We start from the raw sequence: 27,816 nt of genomic DNA, 5'->3' as shown, positions 1-27,816 counted from the left end.
ATACCTCTATCAGTGCAGTCAGCTGGAGAGAAGTCTGGAGTAAATGGAACAGAATCTGGCCTACTCCTTCCAACCGCTATGTGGGTTAAGCAGGAACTACAGGAGGAAGCAGATGCTTTGGCCAACAGAACGTCTCTTTTCAGTAATGACCAACTTTGTAATTAATCCTGATTGTTGCAAGGAGCCAAAAATCCCCATTGGGGTCAGGACTGGGCCTAATCATAGAATCGTTAAATGATTTGGGTTGAAAGGGACTGTAAGTTCCCTTCCAGTTCCAAGGACCTGGGCAGGGACTCCTTCCACCAGACCAGGTTGCTCTAAGCCCCATCCTTGAACACTGCAGGAGATGGGGCAGCCACAGCTTCCCTGGGTATTCTTTACAAGCCTCCTTCAAAATGCCCTGTTTTACAATGGAAGTCCTTCTCAGCCAGCATCATTGCGTGGAGCTTATTAATAAGGCTTTAAATACTGTCCAGGCAACAGGTTAAGACCGTGGAAATGCCTGGCTTGCCATGTCTCTGGCTACGGGATGGATCTCTGCAGCCACAGCAGCTTTGAGCTTCCACGCAGCCTGTGCGTGGCGAAGGGCAGGAGCCGGAGCTCAGGAGCAGCTGGTTGGGAATGAGCTTTGAAGGTGGATTTGTCAGCCATGGGAGCAGCATCCTGCTTTCCAGACACAGGGCCGGAGGGGAGGCACCGAGGAAAGTTTATTGCCTGGGCAGCTTCTGCCTTAGGGAGAAAGCTTGCTCTGGAGGCTTGGCCTCTCCTTGCAATTCCAATTACTAAAAAGTAAACCTCCCCTTCTCCCTGTAAAGGTCATATTCCTGAGCAGGATAATTTGAGAGGAAGACCGCTGGAGCAGGGCTCCACCAACTCACTCCAAGTCCTCCCTTCCCACAGGAAGTTACAATTTGCCCTAATTAGCTGGTATAAACGCCTGGAAACTCCAAGCACAATCTCTTCTGTGCACAGTTCAGGTTCTCTTTGCAAGGCTGCGTCCTGCTTGTCAGAGGCATTGTTTGTTCAATAATAAAATTGCCACACACTGTTAATCACAACCTGCAAACATCTAATAAAACAACCATTGAAAGTGTGTATGTAAAACCATCTCCTCACTAGCCCCATTAGGCTCGGCTCTTTCTGCTTTGAAAGCTGCATGACCTCTCTTTTCAATCAATTCCCAGTTATTAACCATGAAGAATAGCATTGGGAGCTGCATTTGCAAATTGAATGTGCTGGTATATAATGAACTCGCTCTTTCAAACATTCCAGTCGAGGGGAATGTACCTAGCTAACGGTTTTTCATCTCTTCCCCCCCCTCCACCTGCACTACATTCATAAGCTATATATATATATATATAATTCATCGAATTTGAAAGAACTCAGTAAGAATAAAACTTCTTAAGCAGAGTTTAAGGGGATGGTGCCTGTAACGACTTTTCTATTATCTGTTTATTGTGATCCCTCCACGCTTAAGCCCTTGAGAAGATTAGCTACTCAGCTACAAATCACAGCAGCTGAAGAGCCGAGCTTTAGTTATTAAAATGCTCCGACCTCGCACTTGGCTTTATACATTTCTTTATTAAACCCGATGAATTAAGGGCTGGGGTTTTAGGGGGCTGTGGCAGCCTCGCATCCCCCGGTTCCCCTCCGCCGGCTTTGCAAAGCCCTTTCCCCAGGGTGGGGGTTCACCTCTTCCCCCCCCCGCTGCCTTGGGGGTGGCTCCCCAAGAGGCCCCGAGCGCCCTGCCCTTAGCCACGCATCGCCCGGAGCCTGAACAAAGGCGGAGGAGCGGGGAGACAGCAGCGTGGCCGCGGGCAGGACCGTGCGGGCGGTGCCCCCCCCAATCTCCGGTCCCGACCCCCCGGGGCTGCCCCGGCTCCTCCCGGCTGCCCGCCCCCGGCTCTCTCCCAGCCCCCTCCGCCTCTCTCCTCCCCTCTCCTCTCCCTCCTCCCCCGGTAAATCCGAAGTTTCCTGTTCAGCGCGGCTGAAGCTTTGCAAGAGCGGCTGCGGAGCTGCCTGCTCGCTCCTTGGGATTACCGTCGGGAGAGGCTCCGCTCGGCTCGGGAAGGGCCCCCACCACCACTACCACTACTCCTCCTTCTCCATCCTCCATCCCCGCGGGCGAGCGCCGCACGCCCTCCCCTCGTTGGATTTAGGGGGTGGTGTGCGAGGGGAGGGAGGGAAGGGTGGGGGGAAGATCCGCCGCTTCCCGGCGCCCCGATTGCTGCCTGGTCCCATGTGAACTGGAAAGGCACGGCTATGCTCGTGGGGACACCGCGCTCCGCCAAACTAAGGTAGGACACCCACATCCCCCCCTCACCCCCCCCAGTATCCCCATCTCCATCCATTTTCCATACGTGCAAAGGAAAAAGCCGGTGGGTGGGGGCACACCGGGGGTTGCAGAAGGGGATCCCGGCTTCCCCGGGGGGCGGGAACGGCCGCGCCCGGGTGAAGGCTCGACTCGCTCCTTCCTTTCCTCGCCCTTCTTTGTTGTGTCTGGAGCGCCGGGGCCAGGTGGGAGCCGCTCCCCGCTCCGGGGTGGGGGGCCCGCCGCCCCTGACCCCCTGCCCTTGCCCCGCAGGTCCCGGCCGCTACCATGACTGATGGCGAGAGCCCGGAGTCGCTGCCGCGCCCGGCCGGCGGCGAGGTGCGGGTGCCCATCACCGTACCGCCGCGCCGCCCCGCCGAGCAGCCGCCGGAGGATGCCGGCTCCGGCGGTTCTCCCGGCCGCGACCCGCCGCCCGACCTGGCCTCCGAGGAGGAGGAGCAGGTGCCTTACCCGGCGCTGGCACCCACCGCCTTCTTCTGCCTCAAGCAAACCACCCGCCCGCGCAGCTGGTGCCTCAGGCTGGTCTGTAATCCATATCCTTTCCCCGAGGGACAACGCACCCCCCCACGGGGATACCCCTCCCCTGGACCACCCCTTCGCACCCCGTCGGGCTTCTGCATCCCGGGGGCTCGCTGCTCCCTCGGGCACATGGTGATGCCACGAAGCCCGCGGGGCCCCCAGTGCCTCTGTGTTGTCCCGATCCCCACCTCGGGAAGTGGGATGTGGGGGTCTGCAGGAGTGGGACAGGCAGGGAGCATGTCCCCGCTGTGCTTATCCTGCTGGCTTCATTTGGGGGACGCACACACTGAGGTCCCCATGCTTGCACCAGCCTCGTCCCACTGTTTGGTGTGGGAGCAAGAGGGATGGGGCGGCAGGACAAGGTGCTCAGCCTCAGCATCCCACTGGGGTGTGGGGTGCAGGGTGCTGAGCCACAGCCCTCTAGGACCCACAGAGGGGAGAACCCCTCAACTTCACTTGTCTCCTGGTGGGGTGACGAGGAGCAAAGTTTAAGGACAACCTCGTGTTTGTTTTAGTCACAGTGGGGAATTTCAGACAGGCGCTGACCCCCGCGCTGTTTATATAAGAGAGCTGCTTGGAGCTCCTGTGTGCCTTCTCCTCGCAGAGAAATGGAGCGGGTTGGAGTTGCTTGGGAGAAGGCACATGCCTCGGGTCCCAAAAACTCCCCTTTGCTTTTGTTCTTTTGCAACTTGCAGGCGGGGAAGGGAGAGGACATCAACCCCCTAAATCTCTCTCCTTTCCCTGTGTCCATTACCCAGTTTATTAATGTTAAATAAGGGAGAGCAGTGTGCTTCTCCCCGCTGTGACATCCGGCAAATTGAATTTTACCCGAAATGCTTGTGTGCAAGCAGAGAGTTGTCAGTCTGTCTTGATGATCTTCAGAAAGTGAGCTTTTAGCTTTGCTCTGCGCATCGGTTCGGAAGCATTGACATGGTGCGGATAATTCATGCTTTTACCTGTCCCCGATACCTGCCTGCAGTTTGCTGCCTACATCCTGCCACTGCTATTAAAAGCATTATTTATTAATATGGTTATTATTGATCTCCCCTCAGTTAACCAGAGCAACCCCTGTGTGTCTGAGCTCACTGTGCTCCTCAGCAACACCCCCAGGTCGAGTGTTGTCGAGCGGAGGAATTGCACAATCCTCCCCTGAGTGCTTTTTGGGGGTGTTATTAGGAGAAATGATCCAAGGGAAACCCCACAGTATTTAAGGCCTTGGGGCTCCTCTTGTTTGAGCTGGGTTTATGTGAGCTATTGACTTGTGCAGGGAGATTTCCGCTTGGCACTGTTGCGAGGGGGGAACCAGGCTCATGCACGCGTGCGGATGAAAAGGAGATGTAAACAAGTAGTTCATCTCCTCAGCGATGCTTTAGTTATGTAAATACTAAATGTAAATGAAGATTCCATAATAAGAAAGTGAAATACCCAGTCCTGGAAGGGCTTGGGGAGGACACTGTTGTGTTGGAGCTGAGAGGGCGTCAGGATGGATCTCTTCCCCTAAAGCAGGTTATCCTGTTTCAGAACTTTGGGGGCAGGTGAGAGGGAGAAGCTCGTTTGGTGGGATCTCACTCTCCTGCATGTGCCCTGGGTTTGGCATCCCTAAAGCTGATACAGCTGGAAAGTGAACTGGCAGCAGGAGGAGAATGAAGCACGGAGGCATCGGCGCGGAGCGAGGGAGCTTGCGTGGAAGAGTTCAGGTGTGCTTATGCCGCTGTAGGATGAGGCTCTGCTTTGATTTTGCCTTTCAGCATCACCTCATACTTCACAGGAGAGTGAGTTCCTTTATAAAACTTACCCATATGACATTAACATTAGGTGGAAATTGTGACGCTGGGTTAGCAGTGAAGCCCAAATCTAACGTAACTCCATCAGCCCTGCGTTGTAGTGTTCTTGCTGTCAGCACCAGTATGTTTCGGTTGTAGCAGAACAAAGCTCCCGGTGTATCGCAGCAATAGGGACTCCTATTCCCAGCAAAAATAGCTCCTTGTTGGGATTTTTCCCCTCTTCTCCCAGTCGCCAGCAGTCCCACGCATCGCAGGGAGAATAATCCTTTGGCGTTGACTTCCAAGTTTCTTGGTGAGAGCACCCGTGTTGCTGGTGGCTGTGATTTCTGCAGCTGCTTAATGAAGCCGTGCTGAGCAACCTCGGAGGGAGGAGATGCGTGTCTTGCTTAGGAGCGGGTGCTGTGCCTGGGTGGTGGGTGGCTCGAGTTGGGCAGCTCAGGGACAAGCCATTGCCGCGGTGCTGCGGCACTTGGAAAGCAGCTACGTGAGGAGACTCGAGGAGGGGATGGTGTGGTAAGGGCTGAGGTTCCTCGGGTGCCTGTCTCAAGGAATGAGTAACTTGAAAGAGACGATCGCAACACAAAAGTGGTTTCTGGCCAGTCGTGCAGTTTTGGTGACTCTTCGTGCCCCTCCAGAAGCATGGATCCATAACCCACAATAATGAACTTTGTTTGCATTGAAATCTTCCTCTGTTACAAAAGGAAGGCTGTGTAATCCCTTAAAACCTGACTCTGAAGAGCTTCCCTGAGCTGCCTCCTCACCTGGGGAGCACTAACCCCTCTGAGAAGCCAGTGCCTTCCTCAGTGGTGCTTTTTCTTGCTGGGAGAGCTGTCCTTAGCTCTCTTTGGGTTTATTTTAGGGTGAGGGGGGAAAAGATCTCGCTCCGTGCTGCTGATGTCCATGTTCCTCCTCTCCCCATGCTCACCGAGTGTTTTCCAGTGTGGGAGTGCATCTCCGTGCGTCTTCTCTGCAGTGTTTCAGCTCCAAAACTTGTGTGTGTTTCCCCCTGCCACCAGATAGAAAGACTTCACCCCTGCATCCCCAGGCTGCAGACAGAGTTGTCTGTCTGCCCAGCGTGCCTTGGAAATGCAAAGGTGTCCCATACTGCAGGTTCGGCGGCTGGTTCCTATCAGGTTCCTGTCGGTTCTCAAGGCTGATCCCATGGGATGCTCCTGGCAGAGGCAGGGATCTTCATCCCACCGCAGACCATCTACGTCAGCATCCCAAATCCCAAATAGAGTTTTGGGAATGCTGTCGAGTGCGTTTCACGTGGGTTCTCCCGGGCAAATCCTCATCAATCCGGATGATCTGAACCATGAAAACCACCCCGGCCGCTCTGAATAGTTGTTGGTAGCAGAGATAGCCCAGACCTGTGGCCTGGAGCAGGTGGAAATCCTCCACAGCAGGGCCAAAAGCATGGTTTGCCTGTGCAGCTTAAGCAGGGGGAGCTACTGCCCGGCTTAGAAATAGCTAAAAAAAGCCATTGCCTGGTTCTCAGGGGGACAGGTGGGGCTGGGATCAGCTTTCGGAGCCGGGAGCCTGCCCAGCCGGAGGCATGCATCGGAGGGAAAACCGTGGAGAGGGCAGATGTAGTGGATGCACGTTTGGGTTTTTAATAGCTGCGTTTGGGAATGTGAAGAACAACCTGGAAATAATCCTTCCCCCCCCCCCCCCGTTTGCGTGGGTTTAGTATTAATAAACCCAAGAAACTTTGGAATTCTCAAACAACAGAAAGCAAAAGATCCGCAAGGAGCTGATTTTCAGGTGTGGGAGCGATAATCAAAGAGCTGTGTCCATTGAGGTTTAATCAAAGGAGCAGGAAGCGTTCAGGCTGAGTCTGATTGCCACGGTTGACTTTTGTTGAGCTGTTTGCTGTGTAGTGTCATTCTGCAGCTTTCTGAAGTGACAGATCCCACACAGGAGTCTCCTTCTGAGCTCCAGGGTTACCTCCAAACCCAACCTCAACCAGAAACCCATTTATAAGTGGGAGTTTAGAGCGAATAATCAGCACAAATACAGCTCTCATGGCACGGGCAGTGGTTAAAATTGAGTTTTCACTGTCAAGTTGTATTGTGTCTTTTAAAAAGCTGTATAATTGGAAGCCAACTTATTTCTTCAGTCCTGGATCTCCTACATGGGTTTATTTATAGAGGTCTGTGGGTGGGACTTTGTGTACTCTGAGCACGTTGGGTGGTAGAGAGCCAGATTTTGGGTTTTGCCATCCTCCGAGGTCTTTTCCTGGCTCTTCCCAAGCGCTGCTGTTAACTGATGGCTCTGCAGAAACACAGAGCTCTGCCTGCATCCAGATGGGTGTTGTCTTTAAGACGTTAATTCTGCGGTTGTTAATATGTTGATCGAGGTGTTGAGTCACCTTTTATCAATCCCTGGGTCTCCCTGTGCCTCGAGGGAGCTCCCGGTCCTTGTTGTTTCATGCCCGTGTAACACAGCGATGGTGGCCATCAGCAGCTCCACCATCCACATGCCTTGAGTCTGTGTCACATCAGTCCGTTGCATTGCCGCAAGGGGTTTTACTGTATGGTGGCTGCAACCTGGGACTGCTTTCCATCACGGCACCGAGCATCAGCTTTGCAGCACGGCCTTTGATAAGGCGCAAGCGACTTTGCTGGTTATTTTGTGATTCAGAAAACCACGTTGTGATTCGTTATAGGGTGAGTTCTCTGTGCCTTAGTCAGAAAAAAAAACCCTCTGCCGATTTATTTTCTCAAGTGGCTACAGAGCTGGTTGGTGCCAGCTGATTTCTATGGGACTTGGCTCTGTTCTCCTCTTTGGGTAGAGTCTCTGCTTGCATCAAATCTGGGGTTTATTCTTTTAATCATTTTTGTTTTCTCAAGTGCTTCTTGCAGCACTTGCTGTTGCCTTTCTAAGCGCTTCGGGGCAGACCTAACATCCCGAATAACATCCTGTGTTTTATATCCAAGCATTCCTCAGTTTAGGTGTCTATACACTTGGACAGTGAAAAAATGGTGTATCTGCTCTGTGTCTAACGTTCTGATCTTCACTCCTACCCCCTGTTCTTTGTACTGGGCTAGGCTGTTTGCTTGGCAGCCTTATAAATTGTTCTCTGACACGAGGCTTGCAGTTCCCTTCATTCCTTATTGCACGATTGATGTGTTCTGGCTCCCGTGTCTGTGGGAGCATTGCAGTTTGTGAGTTGGGGGGTTTACACTGAGCGTGTGGGGATGTGGGTATAAGTGATGGGGTCTGGACTCCCCATCAGTTTGACAAACTTCATTTGATCGCTGTATAAATAAGTGCATCTCAGATTTGAGGAGCTTTATTGGAAAGCCTTTGCTTTTAATCTGTTCTTATTCAGGCTGTCTCCTGACAAGTGCAATGGGGAGGGTTTGACCGAATCATCATTTGTCATCCCCGAATATAAATATTGCAGTTAAAATATTTAGCTTGCTGTGGAAAAACCCGCTAGCAAAGAGATGTATTTCTGGCCTCATCCTGGGAGCTGCTCAGCATCCACGACGCCCACTGAATCTGGTGAGAGGCGCAGGTGCTGTGCACCCAGCAGCATCTCCCACTGAATGACAAGCAATTAGGAAACATAAGGAAGAAAAGTCTTGTAGATTGTAACTCGGCTAAAAATATGTTGTCCACATGTGGTTTAGCTCCTTCCATTTCTGTGTTGGCTCAATACATCTAATCAACAGCTTAGTCCTGGGTTGCGTCTTTAATACCGTCAGAAGCTGTCTCTATTGGCTCGTCGTGGTCCCTGCATCCCTGGCACAGCCCAAACCCATCATCTCTGACCTCTGTATTGCACCCTGAATTCCTCAAGTGCTGTTCATAGCTTGTACCTCTGTGAAATGCCTTATTCCTGACTTCTAGATTCAGGAGCGTGGATCTGTGTTGGAAATCCCTGTGATATTTAAGACAAATGTCAGTGTGGGCAGGTTGCTCAGAGCAAGGTGTTAAGCTCTCTTCAGACTCAAACAGGCGTTAGTCCGTGCTTGGCTCCTGGTTTCAAAATGACTCTTGCAACAGGGAAAAAAAAAAGGGGGGGATAGAAAGCTAATGACAAAAATACTTCCAAAGAGGACGAGGTTTTGTTGTAGCTCTTTGCAGCAGGGACTGATGGTGTGGGTAATACCTGTACGTGTTCAGGAGTGTGAGCGTAGAGAAACCATAAAACCAGATACGACATTGGCTGATGAAATGGAGTTGACTCATAATGAGGATAAAAAGGTCCATCTGAGCAAGGAGCATGAAGTAAATCAGAAGGATAAGTAATGACAATAAAATTAGATCTTTGACTTTAATGAAGTGTAATATTCAGTAAATAGAATCATGTTTAACCCCTCCTCACCCCCAGTTCTGATCTTTCCCTTATGCTGGTGAGACCAGCCCTGTATTGGAGCCCCAGATATCCCATTCATCCCTGGCCCTGCTGCACTGGTGCTTGGGTTCTAAGCTGAGTGTGAAGCTTCTCTGTGTTTTAGGGATTTAGCTCCATATTGTCTCAAGTCAGGATTGCAACAGATGTCTCTGGCAGGTTTAATTCACAAATGTACTTAGAAAAACTTTGCCTACCTCATCCTTTAACTTAGTGCTTTTCCCTGCTGCAAAAGCCAATGGATTCAAAAGTTAACTCTGCATCCACACATCCGAATTTCCTATGTGTATAGTTTCCCTGGAGATAGAAATCAGAATTATTTTAGGATGCCTTTTCCTAAGATAGGGAGATCATTAAAAAGATACAGTGCTGGTGCCCAAGAATGGAAACGTGGAATTGTCCGATGAGGAATGAGGTTGACTGCTTTTCCATTGCCCTGTACTGGATATTTCCCTCCAGCGAGAAACCGAGATGTTAACTTGTTGCATCAGGTTTTACTAAAGATCGGTTGTAATCTCTGTGAAACAGCTCCGATTTACTTTGTCATTTTTGCTCTGTGATTTATCACCTTTCAGAGCCATTAATTTGCTACTTTTCCAGGCATTTACAAGACGGATCCCAGGCTCCACTTTGCAAAGTTTTCCCAATTGCCGTCACTTTTCTCACCTCTCAAATCTGGTGGGAATCAATAAATGCAGTTTCAATTTGCAGTTTATTTACAAGTTTGCTTTATGTATTGAGTCCATATGTATTTTTTCCAGCATGCCTAGATGGCAAATCCTTTAGGAGCTTAAACTAATATATCATGAGTAAGCTGTGCTGATTAATGGGGGCAGAAGACCTATATAGCTAATCTCTTCTTTACGTTACAGAGGCATTTTGTGCGGCGTAAACCCAAGCTGGATATAGATATTTTCAGCAGTATCATACAGCTGTCCCTGAGATGCTTTACTGCATTTTGGTGAGGTGTTTTTAAATGCAAAAGTTGTTTTAGATCTATCCTAATTGAGTTTAAGCTTACCTTTTCCTTGGCTTTTGTTGCTCGGTTCCAGGGCTTGGGCTGGCTCCCATGGGCTTAAGTGGAAGCAAAATCTCAGCTTTATCTGCCACGCTGTAAATGACATGTCTGGAGTAACTCCGTTAGAGCAACCAGGATGCCATTAGTTTACAGTGAATGAACTCTGAATCACGTTTGTCTCTGCGTGGTGTTGTTGTTTTGCTTCTAAATTGCTTCTGCAGACAAGAAGCACTGAGCTGCCTACTTACAGAGCTCCGGTTAGTTTTCCACTGCATGATGCGTGTAGCCTGTGGTCTGCCCTTTCCTTATCCTGGTGTGAGTCAGGAGGAGTCCCAGGGGTACAGCCTTGGCTCCATGGATTGTACACCCAAAGACATGCAGGTGTGTTTTACTTCAGTCACACATCACACCGCATTCCACCTGGTTGGGCATTCAACCTGCGCAGCAGCAACCTTTGCCACCAGCATTAAAACTCATGCAAGAAATATGTTACCTCTATTTACACAGATGTTTGAAGAGAACTTGAGCTCAGATTTTGCCCTTAATTCTTAAGGTAGCATCTGGTGTTTGTGTCCAATCCCTTAATCCAGCTGCTGAAGCAGCCTTGTGATTTTAAGTAAGATACACTCTAAACTGAATATTTAGCCTGGGTAGGAGGAAAGTTATTATGTGATCTCCCTTAATAGTTAATTCTAAGATAACTTGGACCAACTTCAGCTCATCAGGGTATGCACTGCATTTCTAAACCAGCGATTAGGAGTCATCAAACTGCATAGAAACAAACTGGAAGTGAATTAGAGGCTGATGAGCTCTGTGCTGGGCTTCCAGGGCTGTTCCCAGCCTTCTGCCGCAGGGAAATATCAGAGCGGTCACTCCAGAGCTGCCTGGCCAGGAGGAGGAGGGGAGCTTTGACAAGATACAGCTGTGGAAGACAATTTTCCTCTTTCTTTCCCTTAATAAAAATCTGTTCTGAGCACTGTACCAGGCGCACCAGTTTGGCAATGGATTAAATGTGCAGCTTCGAGATCTAATTTTGCCCATTTCAATTGACAGATGGAAATTGTTGTGCTCTCACAATGCTACCAGTATCTTGCAGTTCTGCTCAGAAGCACTGCCTCCAAAAGCCACTCCGGAGAAATAAGATGACTTTGTATGTGTGCGGACATCTATTTGTGATCTCGGTTCCTGCAGAGGGTGAATTCAAGCTGTGTGACTGCTCCTGGCTCCTTTCCTCCATCCTCATGGTGCAAAGTAGGAAGAGTTTAATATTTGGTAGATCTTGCTGCAGAACATAAGCCATAAGTTATGGTATGGGATGTTTGGGCTGGCTGTTCTGTTCCAGAATGCTGGAGAGTCACATTAACCAGGATGTTGGATGAACGTTGCAAACAGGGATGTTTTTTTGGGAGAGCATCCCCTGGGACCCTCGTGAAGCTTGGTGTACCCAAACTCTTTGCTCTCCATTGCTCTCCTTTCCACCCATACCTTTTGTTTTGATTTTTTTCTTGTTGTTCAGTTAAACCCTCTGAGACTTGGGATGGGTACACGGGTATTTGCATAGAGATCTGCTCCTGTCTCAGAGGAGCTGCAGCCCAGGCTGCTTCTTGATGTGGTTAAGGAGAGAAAGCATGAACTGACACCTCCTTCATTGGAGATGACAGAGAGAGGAAAGGATGAAGAGCTCCCCAGCAGCCAAAGCAAACTGTGCTTATTGGTGCTGCAAAGAGGTTCTTTGGGCTTAGGTCTGGGGCTGATGGGAAAGCAGAGGAACACACAAATGCAGTATTTGTGCCTACATACCTAATGTATGTATGTTTTTATATGTATCTGTGTGCACCCGTGCTGCTGTTTCTAGCAAAAAGGACTTCACCTTGCAAAGGGATGAAAACCTTTCTGGTGGAGGTAGATGGCAAGCAAATTTATTCCTTGGTTGGGTTTGTCCCTAAAGATGCTGGCAGACTTTGAAGGGCTGTGGAAGCCCTAGGGAGAAATAATGAATCCATGAGATCTTTATCATTATCTTTGGGTTTCCACCTGTGGAGGAGTAGAGGGCAGCATCACTTCGGGTTTGGAAAGGAAACTGAGAACCTATTCTTCAGCCATGTGTTCCAGGTGAGGTAAGCTGATGCTCCAGGAGCAGGATTTAGCCCTAAACCCACTAAATATCCCCAGCCTCTTCATACCAGGCCCATTTGTGTGTTTGTGCAGAGCCTGTAAGGGTATAATGTGCACTGTAATTTTGTTGTTAAATCTGAGCTGCCTTGGCATGGTGCGGACGAGGCAGCTTGTAGCGATTGGAATATTGTGGCTCATTGAATCTTATAGCCTGGAGGATTGAACTGTACAGAGCAACTTTTGAGGAAGGAAGGGGAAAAAAATCACCTATTTCTCCTGAATCTTGTTTTTTTCCTAAGCTCAGATTTAACATATTTGGGCTTCTAGGCATGGGCAGACAGGTGGGAGAGATGACAGTGATGGGAAGCAAACCCCGGGAAGGTTGCTGTCCTATTAAATATGTTCCCAAGGAAAGAGGTTTGGATCCATTCCCAAGGGCCCTGGTAAATGCCACGTCTGTAAATATGCTGGGATTTCCTTCACCTCGCTTCCCACTAGAGGTTTTAATTCCATCTCTATCAACAGTGGTAATGGAAGAGCAGAAGTCAGAAGGGTGCTCTATTTCAGACGTGGTTGTGGTGCCTGTCGGTGATCCCAAAGACTGTTTCTGCAGTGTCAAGCATACAGCAGTGCTGTAAATTCTTTTATTAGAGTCACGACTGCTGGCGTGGGTCTCCTGGACCTCGACCTCACAGGGGTTTATAAGGCAGCAGTAAAAAGTCACTTAACACTGAATCATGTGTGTTTTACATCAAGAGAGCCTCGTGAAGGGCTTGATGACCACCACAGTCTCTTAAATCTCTTATCAAGGCACAAAGTGAGTGCAGGGTAAGTTCTTGCATGTCTTCCTGGCACTGCTCTACCGGGCAAAAGCTGGTTTAGTTTCTGCACGTTGTTGTCCTTTGCCTCGCTGATGAGGGTCAGTAAAATGCTCACTTGTGAGAGTGCCTGTTTTTAGTGTCTGTGTTATCTGGAACTTGCCTGCTCTGGACAGAAAAAGTGAGACTTTTCCTATAGGCTTTGAGGAGGTTTTTCTCATTTTCACTATGAAGTCTGGCCCTGTTCTTGAGCTGATAATTTGGTATTTAAAAGAGGAGCTCTGGACCTGCCGAAGTGGGGAGTATTTCTGTTGTTGAGGCCAGGGTGAGGGATGAAGAGGGATTTCACAATCGGCCAGCTGCTTTTCTCCCATGTTCTTCCGACCATGTCTCAGTGTTTGTGGCATCTGCAAGTCCTGCTCTGATGGCTCCATCTCCAACCTATAGCTTGATGCTCCTGTTATGATGAAGTGAAATCTTACCCTCTTGCTAGAGCAGGGTGGAAAAAAATCAGTGCTCAGCCATAGCAAAATGGAGGGTGATGTTAAGGCCATATTTATTCTGGTTTTGCTTTCTTTTTGTTATTTCTTTGCTAAACATACCTCTCACTGAAATTTCCCTGGCCCTGCTGAGTCATGGCTGGTTCCTTTGTAGCTCTGTTGTGGTTTTGACAAGCACCTACCAGGCTTTCCCATGTACGTCCATCAAGGGATGGAGCTTGCAGACCTGCTTCTCGTGTGCATGGGTAATGAGTGACGAGCCCATTTGCATTATTAGCATTTGCATCAGGGTAGCGCTTAGGCTGAACCCAGAGCCTCTGCCGGTGCTGCAGAGCATGAAGTAAGAGGCAATCTGGGGCTGAGATTGCTTTGAAGAGTAAGTTGTCCTCTTGCAGAAAGCAAGAAGGGAACCAGAGTGAGGAGCAATGAGGTGACTTGCCTGGGGTCATGCAGAGAGCAAGTGATGGAGGTGAGGATGTGATTTGGGCTCTTCCTTCTGTGAAGCATCTTCAAAGTAGCTCATATCCACATGCACAGAGGAGAACTTTTCTGAGAAGCAGGTACCAGAGATTAGGATTAGTTTACAAGTGTATGTGGTCAGTGCTCTCCACATGCTCCAGAGGAGCCTCTGTTGCCTTGAGGGACAAGCAGAGCTTATAGATAAGGGGAAGGAAATAACTTCAGCTAAACTGTGTAAAGCTTTGGACCTTACATAGACATCATCAGTCCCATCTTGCTGTGAGCTTATGTGATGCTTGATTGTTGCTGCTTATCTGAGAGTGGGTTTTGCATGTAGGCTCCATAGGCATGGAGCGTTCACCAAAGAAAGGTGATTGTTCCCTCTTGTGCCTGTGTGTTCCCATGGTCCCGTTGCAACCCAGTGGGACTGTTCGTTTCAGTAAAGGCTGTGGCGAGACAGGAGGGATCAGTTAGGCAAAATGAATCCCCTGCCTGCTCCCTATCGCTTTGTCCTGATAAGTTGTCAGTTTAGCTCTAAATGCTGTGTTTGAAAGCACATCTCTGCTCTCCAGGATGGGTCAGTGTCAGCAGCAGAATCAGTTGAAGGATGGATTTAAGCTACCAGCTTATCACAAGAAAGGGAAGCTACATCTGAGGCATCATTTCTTGGCAGCCTGTGATCTTTCATAGGCTGGAGAGAAACTGGGGAGGGTAAAATACCCTCAGCTACCTCTGAGTCAGCCCTGCAGTTTAATGTCAGTCCTAATACCAGATTGTAGCAGCGAGGAGGTGGGGATGCAGTTGGGTGGGATGGAGCTATTTGCTCACCAGCCTGGTGCAGTCTGACCCGTGTCCCAGTGCAAATAAAGGGGGGGGCCATGAAGGGCTCCCTAAGCCCTTCTGCAGCCTCTGCTCGGAGAAGAGCCCAAGGCAAACAAGGCACAAGCCATCCCCTCATGACAGCAGTGCTGGAGTCGCGGCGCAATGTCAGGGGGTCACTTAAGGACCAAGTGCAAGCTGGCCTTAACCCTGCGTTTCCTGGCTTTGCCTGATGGAAGCCAGACCTTGCCTTGTTTGAACACCGGTTCTGCAGCAGGGGTGATGGATTGCAGGGTGAGCTTTACCACCCTTCATCGCTGCTTCCTCTGCTCTTTTGGCCCTGCTGCGTTCAGTTCAGTCAGAGTTTATTATAAATAACTTCAGATAGCAAGCTGAAATATCCCGGCCTCACTAGGTTGTTTTTTTTTCCCCTTGGCAGTTGCAGAGCATGAAGCATGAATCAGCTTCAAGGCAATTGAGGTATTTTAACATAACATTTACAGCCCCTATCTATACAAAATGCGACTTGTGTTTGTAGAAGTGGGCCTTTAACAGTCTCTTATCAAAACATATGGGACTCTGCAGTTGGGTGCTGGGGTTCCTCTGAAGCATTCCCCAGACAATACAGTTCCGCATTAGATTGCCTGGTGATGTCTGTAGACTTAACTGAGGCTGTTGTTCTGCACATACAGTTGTGAGTCTTCCCTGCCTGGCCTGCAGCGTTCCTTTGCTTCCTCCAAGCTCCTTCCCAGAGCCCTTTGAAACTCCCTTATCACCAAGTCCTCCCTTCACCCCTGCCTGTCCTTGGCAGGCAAGTCAATGTCACGATGCTGAGGAGCGCATTGTGCAAACCAGGATAAGGTATCAGTGAAATGGAGCGATGGGTTGGCAGATGTTTGGGAGCAGGGAGTGCTGAGCAAGTCCTGAGAAGTGAGGCTTGACTCTTTTCCCTGCCACAGGTCTCATTCCAGAGCAATCTCTCTGACCAGAGCCTTGGGTCACTCTGGGCTCTCCCATCAGACCGTGAAACAGGGAGACTTGTCCTCCCCCAGAGATGTTAGTGCGTCAAGGAGTGTGTTTGGTCCCGGCAATGTGCCCTGATCCAATCTCATGTTGGATGCTGTCCAGGCTTTCTGCAACTTCAGATGGCTCTTGGTGCAATCCATTTCCAAACAACTGCTATTTCAGCGGTCATATCGAGGAGACCAGACGTCCACTGGATGCTCTCTGTCTTACAATGCCTGGACCAGACCTGGACCAGCCTGGACCAGCATCCTTAAAAAGGCACACAGCCCTATTGTATTTAACAATGCTGCTGAGGAGAACAAGATCTGTAAGGCTCTGCACTGCTGTTTCATCCCATGGTGCTGCTTTCTTTGGTACACTGTGACGTGCTGCCCCTTTTTGGAGAGCTGGAGAGCCAAGAGCCTTCTAAAAGCTTTAGTTTCTCATCTGAGCTTCCATCCTGAGCTACTTTAGTCTGTAAATGAGAAAGTCTGAGTGAAAATTGGCCTTCCCATGGGCATTCTTGTCCTCACCACCCCATACATTTTAATGGGAATTGGGCATGCTGAATCTCTAGGCAGCTGTGCAGATATCGGCCTCTTCTGAAACAAATCACACTTCATTCAGGCCTGAAGAAAGGTCTTCATTTATCTGGGTACCTGGCATGGCTCTTTAATACTTGGCTTTATATCCTTGGGTTTATATAAATCATACTCTATGATAATATGATTGATTCATTTATTTCAAGTTGTTGTTTGGAGAAGGCTGTGGGCTCTTCAGGAGGAAAATGCTGTGTCTGAGCAGTATTGACTGTATTAACCATTAAAGTCATCAGCCTGTGGGCAGGGTCTGGTTTGCCATTCTGGTGGGTGCAAGTGCTTTGGCTTAAGCAAGCTCACAAACCAGTGGTCCAGGTCATGCTGCAGCTCCCAGGGTAGACCTGGCATCTCCTACCAGCCTTTGGAAGGGCTGAGAACGGGTGACTCACCTGAGCTGCCGCTTCTGGAGCCAAATCCTTTGGGTCTGACAGGATTACGCAGCCCCTTGGGTGCCCCAGTTCCCTAGCAATGCTTCTTGGGCACCAGACAGCAGCTTACTCACTGCTCTTCACAAACAGAGCTGCATGGCTCTCGTGTTTGCTTGGTGTCTGAGCATCACCCACCTTGACCTTGATCTCTTATCTCCTGCCAGTGCTGAGCCTGGATAACCTCTTCTAAAAGTCTGGGCTAATCTTTGTCGTTCTGATGCTGCTTGGCCTCTTTTGATGGAGAAACACCTTGGTGTGTGGTTTTTCTCCTACGGGTGAACCCCTGCTCCTTGAATCCTCTCCTGTTGAGAGGGTGACTTTGCACTGATGTCCTTTGGCTGCACAGTGACATCTTCTCAGGAGCTGTCTGTCCACTGGATGTCAAACCTCGGCTGCATGAGGGGGGATCCAGCTCGCAGGGAGCACAATGGGATTGGAAGTCTGACAGGGGCTGACGTCCCCTCACCACCTCATTGCCCATCTGTGGGATGTCGGATGGCTTCCCTGTTGACATAGCGCCGATGAAAGCAAGGTGGGAAATGAATGCAGGCGTTTTCCCCCTTTTTTCCTGGAAATCGATGAACTATCTCAAGTGAAATGTTCCCAGAGTTCAGTTGTCCTCAGTTGAAGGCTTCAGCCATGCTGCCGAAGGGACTTCAAGACTTAGAAGTGCACTTACAGGGACCCAATTCTCATCTCACGATCTTACTTTTTTTACACCAGTTTTTAAGGGAAGCATCTCTTCTATGAATAGCTACTGGTCATCATGAGCATAATTTGAAGCAGAACTTCTCCTTTGAGATGTTGCTGGAGATTGGTGGGGTTGGAGCACGGTCAGGATCTGTTCTTGTGCAGATCGGGTGTCTCTGGTGCTATCGCTTGGCAAGATGAGATTTAACAACTTATAGAAGGAATCTGGTACTTCTTCTGTGAAGTCAGGTGTTTTAATTCAGTTTTACTTGTTTTATTGACCTTTGGATCAAGAGATGACAGTGGATGCTGAATGCAGGGAAGATTATCAATACGCCTGCAGTTTATGTTCTGTGTATTTGCACTGCCGAGGGCAGGAGTTGGATAAACCTCTGGGCTGAGCCAGTTCCATTGGGGGAACCCATCACAAAGGTATGGACACACTTTAGGGTGTTTTATCTGTTCCCCTGTGTGTGTCTGTGCCCTAAAGGCTTGGCTGGGCTCCCACCTTGGGGTGTCCCAAGGAAGGAAGCTGCGAGTAGTCCGAGGTGTGTTGTGATCCCATTGGGCCAAGAAGCTGAAGGGATCCGTCAAGCCCTTGGCACGTGCTGCTTAACTCGTGTCTCAGAATTCCCATCAATCGGCATCTCCTTTTGTCTTAATTAAGTGGAAAAAAAAACCCCATGCTTGTGTGTAGCTCAGCTCAAGCGTGAAGGGAAGATTCCAGTTTGGGATTATTTTTAGCCCCTGAAATTATTCATGAGGCTCTTTTCCCTGATTTATGACGCTTCCCAGCGCATCGCCGTGTAAATGACTCTGAAATGGAATGTTTCAGCAGTTTTATAAGGATTCCTCATGTGAGGGGAAAATAAACAGTTTGTCATTTACCAGACTGTGTTTGATTATTAGATTTGTTACTATAAACATCGGGCTACGCTTCCTTCAGCTGAGGCTGCTGGAGATGGATGACTTCAGGGAGCCATACCCTTAAATAAAAGCTAACCTGACATGAGAAATCAGCATGGGATTGATCAAGCCTGGTCCCCTCTGGCCAGATAGATGCTTGTTGGCTAAAAATGAATGTCTGTTGTTGAGATGAACATGACTTCAGTTTTTCAGGTCTCCTTCAAAGAGCAGGCAGGCTGTGAGAGGTAAAGCACGTGGGTTTGGCGTCCTGTGGTCCAGGCTGTGGTGCTCCATCTCCGTTCTTGTTCCTGGCCTTTTCTGGTGTTTGAAGAAGTCAGTGCAAAGTGGTGAGCAGGAAAGTAACTGTGCAGTTTATTTGCAGTTCTGGTGGGGGGAATGAATGGGCAGAGCATCACTGATGTGCACCAATGCATTTCATATGCAGGCATTGGAATGGAAGGGCTGTCATGGGAGTGGATGTATAGCCATGGAAATTCATCAGTCCATTGCTAAAGGGGTGCAAAATACCTCTCAGGCCCTTGGGGATCAGGCTTGGAGAGTAAAACCTTAACCCAATAACTGCATGGCAGCTTAGGAGATTCTTACAGGATGCATCCTTTTCCCTTGAGCTAAAACGCATCCTGCTTGGAAAGGAGTTTCCGTAAGAGCATGGATTTAGAGGAACCTCTTGGCTGTAAGGGTTGGAAGTGGCTGGACCTCAATGCTGTGTTTCCAGGGTATGGTGCGGGCAATAGGAGGTTGTGAAGTGCAGCATCAGGTGTCTTCAGACCCCGGTGCCCGCAGTTACTGGTCTCATGTACCAACAGGGATCCAGCACTGGCTCTGCAGACGCGATCCCCACGCACACGTGGCACTAGAATGCCTCTGCTGTGCTTGGAAGGAGATTAGTCCTGCACTGGGATACACGCATCCAGCGACACGTGTCCCATCACAAGCCTCCAGGCAGCTCTTTGAACCCTTCAATGTCCCTGCTTGCAATGCACCCCTCACCAGGGAGGGGGGAAGCATGGGGGGGTGTGCGTGAGAGCTACAGCCAGAAGTGAACACAGAGGAAAATCAACCATGAAATTGATAATTTTAGGAGCTCTATGAGGGAAGAAAGCTCTGCTTGTTACACACCGTGTAATTGCACTGCAGTGCCCTGGGTTACAGGTGGCAGACAGCGTTGGGTTGCTCAGGCATGCTCCTTATGCCTCGTGACTCCTGTCTGCAGGGACTTGGGAAGAGCAGAGCTGATGAGAGGAGTGAGGTGTCACCGTGGCATGGACCAAGGTGCAGGGCTTATGCTAACAAAGGCAGTAACCCCCTTGGTTGTGTTGTGTTTCTGAGTGTCCCCGTGGTGATGATGAGCTGAATATCCACAGTGCTGATGCTTTTGTGGCTGGGCACACGAGCAGGGTGAGATGGGAGGGCTGTGTCAGAGTGTAAATGGCTGTAAGGTCACAGTGGTAGACAAGTGGTTGAGATTGGGAGGGGCTGGAGTCCCTTTTCCCACTGCAGCAGGTTTGTGATTTCCCAGATCCCAGGTTCATCCTCCATCCCCATTCCTCAGGAGTGCTGGGATTTGCAAGGGTAGGAGCCAGGGAGGCTACAGGCAGGAGCTTGTGCTTTGTCTGTCACGGGGGTTAAACTGCAATCAGCAGCAGAGCCAAGCCTTGTGGGATCAGCAGTAAATCCTTCTGGGAATATGGTGTTTGTCTGGGTGTTACAGGGTGAGTTGTCACGGGGATGGGCCCCTCGGAGGGGATGATGAGATGCAGGACAGCCTGGCTGGGGAGCAAGAGCTGTGTAGGGAGGAGGCACCATCCCCTAAAGCCATGTCTGTGGCTGTGCTTTGGCCAGCCCCGAGGGCTGGAGCAACAGGTCGCGGAAAGCAGGATGAGCAGGAGCTTGGTGCTACCACTGCACCTCAACCGGGACTTCTTCCATCACTTCTGTCAGTGCCACTTCCTCAGCTTAGGCACTGCCCCTCACCAGGGATGATGCCAACCTTGCCGCTCCGAGGTTCCACGTGCGTTTCAGTCCCTTGCAGAGTACCTGGTCCCTGGCACCGCTCTGCTCGGGGGGATATAAGCCGTGATTTTACATGCGTAGGTTGTTCTGCTGATACTTTCTCTTCTTATTCCTCCATGAAAAGCTAAGAGTGTGTCGTAAAAACAAATCCCTGGCCTTTTGCTTTCCAAATAGCAAAGGGCCGACGTGTTAACAGGAGGGAGGGATGCAGTGGCGGGCTGCCAGCAGGATGTGCTTCTTCCCCGGGGCTCTGCTTGCCAAGATGCCATCAGCCTGGCTCCAGGAAGGTTTTCCTGCGGCCACAGGCTTCCTCCAAGCAGCTTTGTTGTCTCCAGCCTGATGTGAGTTCATCGCATGCAGCCACCCGGGGCTTTATGAGAAGGGAGATGTTTGCTTGGTGAAGGGGGGTCCTGGCAGTGCCCACTCCCATGGAGCACCGCTGGGTGCATGCCCTCCTTCAGCAGCCCTGTCACTGCTCTTCCCTTATGATTTCCAGATGCAGAAAAGGTCTTTTTCTCCCCTTATGCTACAAATGGCTCTTTTCATGGGCATCTATCAGTGCGTTTCTCTTATTATTTTCAGCCACAGTAAGATAAGTTTAGAAGTTTTCTTCCCCTTACTTTTGCCAAGGGAAAAGGCACATCTTTCTGTCTTTATCCTTTTTACAGCTTTGGATGTTTAGAGCTGTGCTGAAACTGATTCCAGGTTTAGGAGTGTGTTTCCATGCATGGTTTAGGTTTGGCTCCTGCTGGTGTCAGGGCAGTGAGACCTGGGATGCGGCTATCCCATGAATTCAGAGCATCCATAGCAACTCGTAAGAGAGGGGTTGTTCCATATTGGTTTAAGAGGAGCAACAAAAGCATTCTACTACAAACAATGCCCTCTTTCAGCTTAACGTGCTTGTGGCAGCAGCTCGGTAACAACTATGGGGAAAACCCACATGTTGACACTAAACCCCCCAAAAACCAGGCTGAAAAATGGGAACCTACTCAATGCCTAATGACCATCTATTATTTCCCTTCCCCATGCTGTTTCAAAACAAAGTATGAAACTTCTGATGCTCCAAGGACCGCTCTCTGGTAGGCAGCTGTGCCGTACATAATATGCAGCACACGTTCGTGTGCAGAAACCAAATAAAACTGGTAATTAGCCCCTGAAACAAATTAAAACAGAAGATGCAATTTTATTTTGCATAGTGCCTTTTCTGCAAACTGTGTCTCAGAACACGTTGGAGAGTTAAGTAATGCAGAGCTTAAATAATAAGCGCGCTGGGAGAGCGAATTAATAGGAACGGATGGATATTGCTGCAAAGCAGGGAAAATTGAGGTTGGGAAGAGCTGAGGTTGCTGTTAAGGGTACTATGTGGAGCTTGGGTTGAGCCTCAGCTCTCTTTGCATGTTTGTCCCTCTGTGGTTTGGCCTCTGGGTGGTAAGGAGATGTGTCTGCGCGGGGCAAGGAGGACGGAGAGCTCTAGGAACACAGCGTGGGCTGAGCGAGCTGAGCTGTGAGATGGATGAGGTTTGTACAGCAGGCTATAAAATTAAGGAGACCAATTTTGAGCCAATTTGTTTGTCTTTCCCTTTCCTGGCTGAAGACAGAGGAGCTGTTGCACTGTGGCTCTCCCTTCCACTCCCTCTGCCTCATTGACTCAGCAGCTCGCTTTAAATCTCAGCTGAAAACATAACTTTTTCTCCTTGCCTGTAACTCTTGCTTTCCTTTTCCATGCCACTATATTTAATGCTGACTTTGTAGCTGTATTTAATGCTGGGCAGTGCCATGGAGATGCAGGGTGTGAAATACAGCCAGACTGCAGCGTGCTGCGATGCCATGTGCAAGAGACAAGTGGACTGTTGACCTTCTTCTCCTTCTTCTCCATCCTTGGAGACAGGGCAGCTGATAAATCCACCAGCTTTCACTCAGTGCTCTAGGGAAGCATGAAGAGTGTGTGAAAGAGATTGCAAAATATCCATGGGTCTAATGGACCTAATCTCAGACACATCGAAATCAGTGACAGGGTGTGTTTTAGGGGGTCTGTGCATTGCCTTACTCGAATGGAGTTCAGATTTGGACCAGGCTGTCTTAGCATCACAAGGAGAAAGAGGTAAAATTGGGAGAGAACAAAAGTGGGAAGCTTCTGAACCAGGGGTGAGCAGCAGAGCTCAGGGCAAACTCGTGTCATGGGCAGATGAGAGCTGCTGCAGATCCCAGTGCCTTTGGGACGCTCGCATGATGATGGTCTCCTCCCTCCAGTGTCCCCACAGGGGTCAGCCTGTCCCTGTCCCCATTCCTAGTGGGAACCCACAGGCACAGAGCCCTTCACCTCTTTGGTGGATGTGTCTGCAAGAGCAGCACAACACACCATTGATTTTCCTTGGTGTTATGTGGTTTCAGAGGTGGCCGTCAGCCAACCCACAGGACCTTCACTAAATCTCTGAGCCTGCTGTGAGCTGTGCAGGTCTCTTTGGGGTTTTGGTGTGTTTGGGTTTGGGTTTGTTGTGATTTTTTTTTCAATGCTGTTGCATCTGCAGTGTCCCAGTTTGTTTCCTTAGCACATTGATCTGAATGGCTGCTTTGAGAAAGCCAGGGTGGTTTAGTGAATGAAACGTGGATGCAGGCGTTGTGGTCCAAGCATAGAAGCAAGACAAGGTTGGGGGAAATGCTCTCTTTATGCTAAGTGGGATAAAAGCCAGTATCCAGCTTTTGGGTTCAGAATCAAAGTCCAGGTTCAAATCATCAGTCAAAGCTGATGGGTTTTGTCCCAGTGCTTGCGAGGGGATTGTAGCTCATGCATGAAGATTCCCCAGGCAGGTCCCAAGAAGAACACCTCTGCTCCTGAATGATGGCAGGGATTGCAGGAGAAGGAAGCTACTGCATGGCTATTCCCTGCATTGGGCCCAAGTCGACCACTAGAAGTCTATGTTGACTCCAGTAACCCCGTTACTGGTGTTCCAGTGCTGCAGGGAGGACGTGGTGGTGACCTTGCAGGAGGCTGCATTTGCGCTGGTTTTGCACACTTAAGGCTTTTGAAAGCCAGAAGTTTGAATAGGAGTGAATGAATTTTAGGTGCCTGCTTCAGCCACTCAGGACTGGTTGGCCTCTGGTTTAATTGAGGGTCATGGAGCACCTTGATGTCTGCAGGAACTGATGTACAGAAGTTCAGGGCAGCTGGAAATGGGGTAGAGAGGGGCTTGAGCTGAGCACCTCGGGGTCTCTGACAGAAGAGGTTTTGGCTCATGTTGTCATTACTGCTGTTCCGTAGAAAGAGTGTTTTAAGAGATCCGTAGCCCACTTCTGAATGATTTCAGGACCGTGTTTGCTTCCTTGTGCCAGGCAGATGCCGAGCTGAGGCTGTGGCACATACCCGTGGCTTTGCGCAAAGAGAAAGGGAAATACTTGGACTTCTTCACGTTTAAAACCATCTTAAAGGTAATGATACAGTTTGAAGGGTCCTTCCCTGAAGCAGTCTTTGCATATAGAGGAGTCCTTGTCTTCCCTCATCTCCCCACGCTTATTTCCCATTGTTTTGGTGCTCTGGAAAACCTTCCTTAGAAGATCACTAATGAAGTCAGACACGTGGGAGCTCAGGAGGGACGTAGCTTTCCCTATGTTTTTAGGCCATTTATATACTGAAAGAGGCCTGCAGGGCTTTTGTATGCTGAAAGATGAAACCACCTCCTGAAGCTACACTGTAGAGATTCAGAGTGATTTTGGGGAACCTGGAGCAGTCCTTTGCAGCGCTTTTAACTCTTGCTTTAGTCTGATGGGATTTCTTCATCTCATTATGCAGCAGATAAAATACTGTCCTTGAGGAAAGGAATTACTGTTTCATACAAAGACTTAAAACAGCTTATTTAAAGTGAATTTTGGCTGTGCTGATGGGTACCAGAATGGTGGTGTTGAAATGGAAGTCTTTATAGGAAAAAACACAGCTTGGGCAGAAATGGTGCAAGGTGGCCTATTGGTGGGCTAAACCATCTCACATTCTACCTTTGAGGGAGCATCTGAAGAGGACAAGTCGACCAGGATTTGAAGTCTGCAAGTGGAGGCAATTGCAGCATAGATATCGTGGAAAGCTTAGCTCTTCAGGGCCATGGCAGCGTTACAATACCACAACTTCTAAAGACCTCCATTAACCCAACAGCAGTGTTTAATAGAACAGAACAAGTAGCATTTAAGATCCTTAGTCTAATCCTACCCAGATTAAGTTGTTTTCAATTCCAGTTGTTAAGACAATTAAACAGCAGTATTGAAGTAATGCTTTAGGTTGAAGCCATAGATGTCTCTAAAGCCAACTTGCAATTCTACACCTCAGTTTTTCCTGAAGGACATGTTCTCATAGGTGCTACTCATTGTGTGCACCAAGAGCACATGCACATTGGAGCTGAGAGAGATGCAGAGACTCGATTGACAGTATTTCACCTCTCTCTTTTGCCTTCTAAACAATGTCCTTAAGGCCTGAAGGGTCATTGCTGGTTGTCATTGAATGCATGACAGGAGAGAGAGGGACAGTCGTCTCCAGGACTTATAGCAATGGGGTGTTTCATATTTCATGGTTTCCCTGTGAGGGATCAGGGCTTCCTGACAAGGATGCTGCAAGTCCAGTCCCACCGGGTACCAGGGCCTTCTTGCACTGCAGAGCATCCCTTGTGATGTTGGGTGGCCCTGAGCACCCGCAGCCTGTGCCTGTTGTTGCAGTCCTGCCTTCATGCAGTGCAGCTGGACCATCCACAGCAGTGAGCCAAGCAATTCCCTCTTGAGCACTATTAATATCTTTCTTCTACAAGTCTCACAGTCTTATTATGGTGAATAATGAAGCATATTCCCTGACCTTCGCTCCTTCGATCCAAAGTGCATTCTAACAAGTATATGTATTTTTGACCCATCACATGACTCCATCCTGGTCAGACTGAATTAAAAGCAAGTCAGACTTGAGAATGTATAGAGGTGAAGGCTTTCCTGTTGGCACCTAGGTAATTTGCTGACTGCTGTCTCTCTCTTTTCAGTCCCTTTGCTACCATGAACTTTAACTGCATCCCAAGCAGTTACAATAAAGAGAGGTTATGAAGTAGCTTCTTGCCTTTGTCGTTTAATTGCTACAAGGAAAGCCAGTTCTGATGCCAGCTTTTATGATATCAGGGGGGTAGATTTATTAAAATTGAAAGAACAAGTCATTTTAGGTTGGGAGCTCTTTGGACAAAGGGCTGTCTTTCTACTCTGTGCAACACCTAGTGTGATGGGATCTGTTCTGTCGTGTGCTCGGGGCTACTTCTGCATGATGAATATATCATTATTCAGTTAATCTGTTTGTGGCTGTTGCTGTTGAGAGAATTTTAAGATGCTATAGGATTGTATTTGTAATTTAGGAACCTTGTAACAGATCTGCGTTAGATATATTTCCACTGCTGCAGCACGGGTGTTCCCAAGAGGGGTCTCCTGGTCCAGAGGAGATGCTGCAGGGGGAAAAGTTAGGGAGCATTGCCCTAACATTAACACATAGAGAGGTGCAGCATAGAGCTGAATATTTATTGATTTTAATCAGATTTCTGTCTTATATCAGCAGTCTAATCTGGTGGACACAGTTTGCCATGGGTATAAACAGAAGAACTCATATGTGTGTGTTTATATATATATATGTAATATGTTATTATCCAAGATGTGTTAATCTGTACTATCTGAATCTCTTTCAGCCAAAATGTCAGTTTTAGTGTTTGGCATCCAGCTGGGAGATTAGGCTGGAGGTACAGGAAATCAACCCTCTCCTGGAAGTGTGACAGCCGTAGGCTAGGATCTCATATTTGCATGTGAAATGTATTTGGTTAATATTGCCTGAGACTTTTTATTGTAACTGCAGCGGATAAAACCCATGGAGATGGTTTGATTTGTTTGGTATTTCTATTAGTTTATCAGAAGAGATTGTATCTCATTTATGTAAAGCAAGCAAACCTGAAGAAAGAGAAGCCATACGTTCTCCCCCTGGGCTTGTTGAGTTATTATACTATTATTACAGTTAATTCAGTATTATTTGGCTCTGAGAGGAATAGCTATTGTTACAGAAGTGCTCCAGAGCACTTAATACTACAAACACTACCTAATTGTCCTGTAAGCAGTCTCATTGAAATCCATAGGAAAAAAAGAACAGGTTTGATATTAGGTCTGGTTTGAAGTGTGGATTTGGAATAGTTTTTGAGGTGCTAGAGCTCTCCTTTTGAGAAAACACATGCGGAATAGCAGCAAAACCAAGCGAGGCAAATACTTTTCCCACCCTGTGTTATGAGCTGGGTTGTGAGTTCAGGACAATCTCCATGTGTTGAAGTCTGCCTGGGGTTTTGGGGACTGAAAGAGGCACTAGAGCATAAAAGGACATCACCTCCCAGGGACATTTGTACTTTAGAGATCAGATATTGCTGTCCCTTCGACTTTTGTTGCCCCACAAAAGGGGAACAGATGTAAAGGAAGAAAAGCTCCACTCAGCTGGCAAAAAGGAAATGTTTATTAAGGAGACCCGGGTTCCTTAATGCTGCCCAGCCCCATGGGGTGTATTCTGCAGGTGCTCATAGGGGATGCTCTTTCTGGTCCATTTACCATTTCCCTCTCGCAGTTCCCAGCAGCATCGCACTACAGGTGTTTGCTCATTTGCAGTAAATTTGCTGTTCCAGCAGAGAAGAAAGAGATGTACTCATTTTTTATCGAAGCCCTCTCAATGTTTGCATCTCATTCCCTGTCCTCTCCCAGGTCAGACTCACGCTCGCTTGTCTCACTGTCACCTGAACCGGGATGCATGGAATACAGCGAGATTCCCTGGCAGCGCTGTGAAAGTTCTCTGCCCAGACAGGTGACTTTCAGGAGCAGGCATGTTGTGTTTCCTGGGAAAGCCAGGAGGGAGGGAGCAGTGCTGGAGTTTGGGTCTCGTTCTCCCTGCTCTGACTTTGCCCATATTTTCCACCTTCTGCTCCTCTCTTGTGTAGTAACACCTTTTGCAGCCCAGCTGTGTTTTTAGGACATGAAGAGAATCACGGTCTCGAATCCAGGGCGAGCAAATTTAGCAAGTAGAAAGTGGATCTGCGTGGCAGGGAATGGGAAGAGGGGAGATGGCAGCACCCATCGGGGCGGGCAGGGGGTGGAAAACACCCTCTGAACAGGAGCCACATTGCTCCTGCCCTTTGCTTTGAATGGAGAAGTCTTCTTCTTACCCTTTGCAGCAGCTTTCAGGTCACAGCATATCCCTTAGCACGACGCTGCCCTGCAGATGGGGTGCATCCACCCTCACCACTTGCTTCTATTTTATATCATGGATTTAAAAGGCAAGTTCTGGAGCAGGGTGATGGGGAGCTGGTGGGGGGGGGCACAGCCCCGTGCTGCCGCTCATGCATGGGCACATCTTCCCCTCCTTTTGATCAGCCTTCCCGGTGGATTTTCACACCCACGCG

At 48.9% G+C, this 27,816-nt stretch overlaps 1 protein-coding gene across 1 annotated transcript; it reads left to right on the top strand.

The window, feature by feature from the left end:
- The first annotated feature begins 1,804 nt into the window (after positions 1-1,804).
- On the top strand, positions 1,805-4,151 carry LOC133279447 (uncharacterized). Its single transcript, XM_061473165.1, has 2 exons — positions 1,805-2,297; positions 2,585-4,151. The coding sequence occupies exon 2, from the start codon at positions 2,600-2,602 to the stop codon at positions 3,341-3,343; it is 744 nt and encodes a 247-aa protein (XP_061329149.1). The 5' UTR covers positions 1,805-2,297; positions 2,585-2,599; the 3' UTR covers positions 3,344-4,151.
- The last annotated feature ends 23,665 nt before the right edge of the window (positions 4,152-27,816 follow it).

The sequence above is a fragment of the Pezoporus flaviventris genome, unplaced genomic scaffold (assembly GCF_033815535.1).
Source record: "Pezoporus flaviventris isolate CSIRO_AGI_PZ_B2104156 unplaced genomic scaffold, CSIRO_AGI_Pfla_v1 ptg000078l, whole genome shotgun sequence".
NCBI lineage: Eukaryota > Metazoa > Chordata > Aves > Psittaciformes > Psittacidae > Pezoporus > Pezoporus flaviventris.
The sequence above is the reverse complement of the archived record's forward strand: the minus strand, read 5'-3'. Positions and strand labels throughout refer to the sequence as shown.

Excerpts from the sequence above, each read along its gene's own strand:
- LOC133279447 (XM_061473165.1), top strand. The coding sequence starts at position 2,600 with ATGACTGATGGCGAGAGCCCGGAGTCGCTGCCGCGCCCGGCCGGCGGC.